Consider the following 7,989-nt stretch of genomic DNA (forward strand, 5'->3'; position numbering starts at 1 on the left):
ACGTCAAAGTTATGGCCCCAGTTGCCACTGCTTTGGACAAAATGCAGTCAGACCAGCATGCCTACATGGGGAACTTCCTTCCCAACTTGATGGTGCTCCAGAGGGACTTGAACCTGTTTAGGGACGACAACAGCATCAAGCATGCCAAGCCCCTCGTCACCTACCTCCTGGGGACACAGGAGCACCATGGCAGAGACAAAAAGGGCTTCACTGAAAGGTAGATATTTTTAATATTTTAATATAATATAATAATAATGATAATATAATTATATAAATAATAAAATAATATAATATTTTATAGTAATTGAAATGGGGCATGCGCCCAAACCCGATCCCCGCCTTTGTTGACGAGGACAACGAGGTCATCGCCGAGTACGTCAAAGTTATGGCCCCAGTTGCCAATGCTTTGGACAAAATGCAGTCAGACCAGCATGCCTACATGGGGAACTTCCTTCCCAACTTGATGGTGCTCCAGAGGGACTTGAACCTGCTTAGGGACAACAACAGCATCAAGCATGCCAAGCCCCTCGTCACCTACCTCCTGGGGACACAAGAGCACCATAGCAGAGACAAAAAGGGCTTCACTGAAAGGTAGATATCTTTAATATTTTAATATAATATAATAATAATAATAATAATAATAATAATAATAATAATAATAATAATAATAATAATAATAATAATAATAATAATAATAATAATAATAATAATAATAATAATAATAATAATAATAATAATAATAATAATAATAATAATAATAATAATAATAATAATAATAATAATAATAATATAATATAATTATATAAATAATAAAACAATATAATATTTTATAGTAATTGAAATGAAAAAAAAAAATCATTAACCAATAATTAAATTAACTCATATTTTAATCTTTTAAGGTTTCAACACATGTTTGAGGACCAGGAGAAGCTCCTTGCGACTGCCTTCCACCCCAGGTTCCGTCTAAAGATGGTCAAGTACATATGCAGGACAAATCCTGACTTGTACAACCTGGTGAGGGACAAGATGGTGTCGGACCTTGTGGCCCAAATCAGGTCCAAGGAGGGGGGTGTGGCCTCCGCCTCCAGCCAGCCCACCTCCAGGCCACAGTCTGTGGCCAGCCACACCAGCGAGCACGACGAGTTTGCCTTCCTTCTTGAGGACGAGGAGGAGCCTGTGGTGGTGGCCAACCTGGAGGAGGAGGTCGGCAAGGAAGTAGACACTTGGGGCGCCATTCTCGGCACAAACATCATGAAGATCTCCCCGGCAAACTTCCCCAAGGAGCACAGACAGCACTGGGTGAAATGTTTCATCAAGTATAACACTCCCCTGCCCTCGTCTGCCTCAGCTGAACGACTCTTCAGCTTCGGCTCGGACATTTTCAGGCCAAAGCGAGCCTCTCTGACCAATCTGAACTTTGAGAACCTGACCTTCATGAAGGGAAACTTGAAGTTGGTTAAGAGGGAGAGAGAGAGGGCCGACAAGTTAGACGATTGGTCCGCTCTATTTCCGCGGATCAATCGTCAGCGGACAATTCGTCTGCGGATCAATCGTCAGCGGACCGATCGTCCACCAGATCATTAACTAGGAGACGCCCTCCGGGTCTTGTAAACTCTTGTACTTTGTAGTCTTTCTGAAGAAGGTGTAAAAGCCGAAACGTTAGAGGAATAAACTCATATCTGACTTATGTGTTTCTTTACCACCCTCCTATCTTCATCTGTCCAGGTGGATGATACATACATACATACATACATACATACATACATACATACATACATATATATATATATATATATATATATATATATATGTATATATATATATATAAAATCAGCCATCCTGAGTCCACTGCTGAACAAAGGCCTCCTTTATAGTATTCCATGAATCACACGACCGTGCCACCCTCTGCCACTACACTCTTGCAAACTTTTCGATCTCGTCTCTCCACCTTCTGTCTGGTCTCCCTCTTCCACGTTTCCTATCTCACGGCGTCTACTCGGTAGCATACTTGCTCCATCGCTCATCAGTCGTTCGCACTAACTTACCTGCCCAATTCCACTTCCTCTTTTTTACTGCCTCTACAATATCTTTCATTCTAGTTTGATCTTTCACACAACTTGCTCTCTTTCGGTCTCTCAGTGTTATTCCCACCAGTGATCTCTCCATTCTCCTCTGTGCAGTCCTTAGCTTTGTTTCCATCGCACTCGTCAGCTTCCAAGTCTCACACCCGTCGATTATTGCTGGTAGAATGCATTGATTGCTAAACTTTACATTTCAAACATAAAGGTAGAGAGCCTCTCAGGATTTTATCATACTTACTAAACACTTTCCATCCAACTGTAATGCGTCTTTTTATTTCATTATCATGATCTTTTGTCAACTTCACCATCTGGCCCAAATAATTATACTCTTCAACTTCCTCAAGACTTTCACCATCAATTACAACCTCTACTTTAAACTTTCGTGTTGAACATTACTTTGGTTTTACTCATATTCATTTTAAACCTACTTTGAGACTTTCTTTGTTTAGATCACTCAGCATATATTGCAAGTCTTCTGCTCTTGCTGAAATAAGAATAATGTCATCCGCAAATCTTAGGTGGTTAAAATTCGCCATTAATCTTCAAAACTTTCTTTTCCCAACTCAACCTTCTGAAAATATCTTCCAAACAAGCTGTAAATAATTTGGGTGAAGTTCTATTGCCTTGCCGTACTCCTTTCTCGATCTTGATCTTTTCTGTATCTTTATGTAGTCGAATTGTAGCGGTACCTTTCGCATAAATCTTTTCTAAAACTCTTATGATCTGCTCATTTGTACCTGCTTGCGTAGCGAGTTTAATATTGCTATTTGTTCTACCGAGTCAAAGGCCTTCTCGTAATCTACAAAAGCTAAGCACACAGATATATTGTATTCTGTTGTTTTCACGATTAGTTGGTTTATCGCCTGCAAATGGTCTAGAGTCGAATATTGGCACCTAAAGCTTGCCTGTTCTTTCGGTTGGTTTCCATCTAAAACTTGACTTAGTCTATTTGTAAGGATCTTGGAGAATACTTTAGATACATTAGATAGCAAGCTAATCGGTTGATAGTTACTAAGGTCCTTCTCGTCTCCTTTTTTATGAAGCAAAATCACTAATTTCCCTGCGTCTTTCAACAGATCTATTAATATACCATCTTCCCCAGGTGCTTTTCCTCGTTTCATAGTTTTTAGAACAAATTCTACTTCTTTTGTAATTTCTGGTACACTACTAACGTCTACACATGAATTTATTGACTCAACTACGGTCTCCGACGAATAAAGCTCTTGGTCAAATTCTTCTACTCTTTTTACCATTTTGTCTCTGCATTTAATTATTTCTCCCCTTCTATCTTTCAAACATATCATTTGCTGTCTTCCTAAAGTATGTCTGTGCTCGGTCACTTTAATATTTTTACCTTGCCGAATAGTTTCCTCTATTTCATCCATGTTTCTCTTTCTTTTCTCTGATCTCTGCCTTTTGTTGATAAGCTTGTTTAGTTCTAATCCCTCTATTTCGTCTCTCCTATTTCTAATCTGCATGGTCCTTCTTCTTTTAATTAGGTCATTTGTAGCTTTGAAGTATTTCTTTTCTCTAATACTTTTTGTACTTCCTACTTTCTCTGGTGATTCCTTAATGATATTCACTAAATTCAAATTAATATCTTCCACGTTGTCCTCGTTAGTTCTTAGAGCTTCGAATCTATTTTTAACTTCTAACTGAAATTTCTTATTATTATCCTTAACCTTTGCAAGGCTTATTTTCTTTTTTAAAACTAGTTTATTTCTCTCGGATCTGAAATTGAATTTAGCAGTGTAACCTACCATTCTATGGTCAATACCTATGTTGACTTTATCTATGACCGTAACATTGCTAGTGCTTTTGCCCTCATCTCCTAATATGAAGTCTGTTTCGTTCTTTGTTGTTCCATTTGGACTTCTCCACGTCCATTTACGACCTACACGCTTTTGAAAGAAAGCGTTCATTATCCTCATATTGTAGTTCTCTGCAAAATTGACTACATCTCGCTTCTGTCATTTCTTCCACCTACTCCAAACTTCCTAATGCGCGTCTCATCTCCCATCTTCTTCCCTACTTTAGCATTAAAGTCGCCTATTACCAAAGTGTACTTACTTTTTTTTTTACCCATTACCTGATTTAAATTATCATAGAAGGACTCAATTTCATCGCCTAAACTCTGTGAAAATGGTGCATACACCTGAACAATTTTTAGAGTGTATCTTTTACACAGCCTAATTACAATCCAAGCTACTCTGTCTGATAAACTACTGAATTTGACTACGTTACCAGCAACCTCTCGGTTTATCAAGAATCCTACTCCACTAGATCTTTATTTGTCCTTACCTCTATAGTAGAACAGGTGGTGACCATCTTGTAATTGTATCAGCTTTTCTTCCGTTCTTCGGGCTTGTCTCAGTCCTACGATGTCCCACTTGATGTTGTCTAGTTCTTCCATTAAACTCTCCAGTCTGTGGTCTTTTGAGAGACTTCTTACGTTGTAAGTGAAGATCTTCATTTTCTTCATGTTGTTTAATGTCCAAGACTTGGTTCTGCTTGGACAGTGCTTACTCACATTCGGTGGCACACTGCCCGTAAGCACAGGAGGCAATGCGGTTGGACCTTTAGGAGACGATGATCAAACAGGAACAACAGGTCTTGTTTTGGTTGTGCTATTCATATTGGCAGTAATCTCACCTCAGTGCCAACTGGTTTCTGGTGAAACATTTCTCTAGTGTCACCTTATTCACTATATTCGGTGAAGCCCTATATCTATAGGGTGCCTAATGGCCCACGCCGTCATTATGACGGTACCCCATATATCTATGAGGAATATCCCTGTTTGCCATCAGGGACGTGCCAGTTAGCAGTGGGTCATGCGACCGTGTGTTTGAGCTGCTCTTTGTCTGATCTTTCTCACAAAACCTGTTCGATATGGGTGACCCTACAGAGATTTCCTCTCTATCGACATAGCTTTTGTAATCATTAAGATTCTCAATCCTATCCACCACGTCAGGATGGCAACTCTCGGATAAGATATATATATATATATATATATATATATATATATATATATATATATATATATATATATATATATATATATATATCAAAATATCTAACTTGTGAAACATGTTTTTAATCCCGGCGACAGATTACAATCACCAAAAGTTCAGAAAATGGTAGGAGGCGTAGTAGGAGAGAAAGGTGGAAAAATGGAAAAAATCTTTAGTGGGAGGTAAACTGAAATGAGAAGATGTATTATAAGAGAAAGTTCGAAAGGAAGCGAATTTTAGTGGAAGAAAAAGTAAGTGTAGATGTTTGTGCGTGGGTCATGGCTATGTTCGTGAGAGGTGTGTGTGTGTATCTTACGGGAAGTGAGTATAGTTCACTTCCCGCGTGTAGAGCGCGTTCTTGTTTAGCCCCAGGTAAGGCATGAGCTCTCCTGCTTTTCCCCAGGTTGGGTTTGAGTTGTTTGTGTATGCTTGTAGCCTGTCAATTAATGGGCTACATGCAATATTATTATTACTATTATTATTTTATTATTATTATTGCTATCACCAGTCAAAGCTGGTGAAGGGGTGCATTATTAATAGGTACGGTTATACACGTCTTATCGTGTACACCGCACGTGGGACGGGCGCAGCTGACAGATAGTCTGTACGGTGTGGTCTAGGTGTAATGTGTTGTATCAGGTGTTTGTGTCTGTCGTGCAGTTTTTCTAGGTGTCTTGTGTGAAGTTTGTGTTTGTGTTGGTTGAGTGGACGGATGTTGGAAATTCGGTGTAGAGACTCTCAGTAGTTCTGAAGTCGCTCCATCGCGAACCCGTGATGAACTTGACAGCGGCATTCTGAACCTTCTGATGCTCGTAGTTATTAGTGGGACACGTCAGCTGACTTAGCCCCTCCGTTGGCAAGAGGTCGTCTTTTAAATCCTGGTAGCGGCTCACAGTCAGGTCCCGGTTTCTGACTAGTCTTCTGATTGGCCGCCTTCTCTTTGTCCTAAGGGCAAATTGCAAGCCCTGGTGAGTGCGCGTGCTTCCACTCGCGTTGGTGACGTCATCAGTCCCGGCTCGGTCTGCATGGGAGACGGGTATCTCAGACGCGGTCGGTGTTGGCGGATGGAGTACCACTACTACAATATTAATATTTTGGTGGAAGTTAAAAACATCCGTTTTCACGCAATTCAATCCAAATTACAAATGTTTTGGTAGCACTTAAACAATCAATGAAAAGTTAACGGTACAAATAGAAAATAAAATTGAAAAGTAAGAGCGAGGTGTGAATCGAAGGGTCGGATTAGTCCACTGATCTCAAAGATGGATCGAGCATCCCACTGTTCTCCGTCCGCAAAAAGTGAAGCCCGCGTATTTTGATCGGCGCCATGTTGTTGAGACCACTTTTGGGGTAAAACTGTTAGTGTTAGTACTGTAGATTATGGGCAAGAATGGGACTCAGTGTTGTTCTTTTGGATGTGTGATGTGAATGTGATGAACTAATGTACGGAATGGGTGAGATGAGGGGGGAGACATTTGGTATCCCTGACTGCAGGCGTATTCGCACCTGGGGGGGGGGAGGCGCAGGTTTGGGGTGTCTGGGACGCCAGTGCTTTTGGGAGATCACGATTTGTAGGGCGTGTGGGAGTGAAGCTGATAGAATGTGAGGGTGCAAATCTAGGAGATTGGGTAGCTAGATTAGATTTAGTGAATAGGATTAGAACGGAGCGAGTGAAAGGGAGAAGCCGTCAACGAAGCAAAAAGGAAGGACACTCAATGTAAGGTGAGTGGGAAAGAATGTTTCCTGATTTCCCGCCAAAAACTATCTAGGCGCGTACCCTACATCATGGCGGAGGTTGGGAGTGCCGGCGGAGAATCCCTTCGGCTTGGATCTATAGGCATCCAGCCTTTCGACGGGAATAAAGACGTACTGGTGTGAAAAAAAAAAAAAAAAAAAAAAACGAATTGATTAATGCCGGGAATGTAGCGATCTTTATTTTGCTTAATTTGGAAGGTGATGCATTAACAACCTACCTCAAAATGCGGAAGGCCGATTAAAAGGTCGAGGTGAAAATACATGCCAGGTTGAAAGAGGCTTTCGCTCAGAGTATGTTCAGTATGGTCAGTTATCCAAATTGCGATGGGCCGGGGAGCAAGTCGACGTATTTGCTAACGAACTGAGAAGACTGGCAACACTTACTGGGTGGAAGGATACCGAGTTGGAGCAGGCAGTTAAGTTGGCATTTGGGCATGGGTTTCCTGACAATTTATCTGCGGAATTACAGCAGATAAGAAAGTGCAGCGGTGGATTGAAGAAGGCATCCTGAGGCCTTGGAGGGAGCCGGTGGAGAACAGAGGTCTGCCACTAATGGCGGTAGTGCAGCCGACAAAGAGTAAGTTTCTCCCTGTCCTTGACTTCAGGGAGTTAAATCCTTTCGGGCGATGATTTCGTGGACATGTGCAGCGAGACTCTCCGTGGATCTGAGGGCGGCGTACCTGCAGGTTTATGTAGCAGAGAAGCTGTGGCGATACCAACTAGTGGAATATAGGGGATAACATACTGATTAACCAGACTGGGAATTGGGCTATGTTCAGCCCCGCGGATTATGACGAAGATCTTGAAGACAGTGCTGAAGAAGGATGAAATGATTGAAAAGGGCACGGATTCATATATTGATGATATAGTACTGGACGACACCCTCGTGCCAGCGTTAGAAGTAGTAAAACATCTAGCATGATTTGGACTAGTGTCGAAGGAGCCGGAACCGATGGACAGAGGGACGGTATTGGGACTGCGACTAGAGTGAAATGAAAGAAGGAACCTCATGTAAGAGGCTGGTAGAGAAGTGGGTAGAAAGTGGGGTAGATGGTAAGGGTTGCATTTTTATGAGTTGGGTGTTTGGTAAACAACAGTTTGTAGGCGAGCAGTCGTATAAGTTCGCTCTCCGCCTTGAGTCA

General features: G+C 41.4%; 1 protein-coding gene across 1 annotated transcript; it reads left to right on the plus strand.

Annotated features, from left to right (window-relative positions):
• The first annotated feature begins 316 nt into the window (after nt 1-316).
• Nucleotides 317-7,769, plus strand: LOC143023547 (uncharacterized). The gene is made up of 3 exons (XM_076182103.1): nt 317-591; nt 900-1,451; nt 7,604-7,769. The coding sequence occupies exons 1-3, from the start codon at nt 317-319 to the stop codon at nt 7,767-7,769; spliced, it is 993 nt and encodes a 330-aa protein (XP_076038218.1).
• The last annotated feature ends 220 nt before the right edge of the window (nt 7,770-7,989 follow it).

Source organism: Oratosquilla oratoria, unplaced genomic scaffold, assembly GCF_046742065.1.
Source record: "Oratosquilla oratoria isolate Oo_2021 unplaced genomic scaffold, ASM4674206v1 SCAFFOLD50, whole genome shotgun sequence".
Classification (NCBI taxonomy): Eukaryota; Metazoa; Arthropoda; class Malacostraca; order Stomatopoda; family Squillidae; genus Oratosquilla; species Oratosquilla oratoria.

What these genes read in the sequence shown, in the direction of transcription:
- LOC143023547 (XM_076182103.1), top strand. Translation starts at nt 317, where the DNA reads ATGCGCCCAAACCCGATCCCCGCCTTTGTTGACGAGGACAACGAGGTC. An exon ending in AAAAAGGGCTTCACTGAAAG is followed by an intron (nt 592 to 899) that starts GTAGATATCTTT and finishes TAATCTTTTAAG; the next exon opens with GTTTCAACACATGTTTGAGG. An exon ending in TTCATGAAGGGAAACTTGAA is followed by an intron (nt 1,452 to 7,603) that starts GTTGGTTAAGAG and finishes CTGATTAACCAG; the next exon opens with ACTGGGAATTGGGCTATGTT.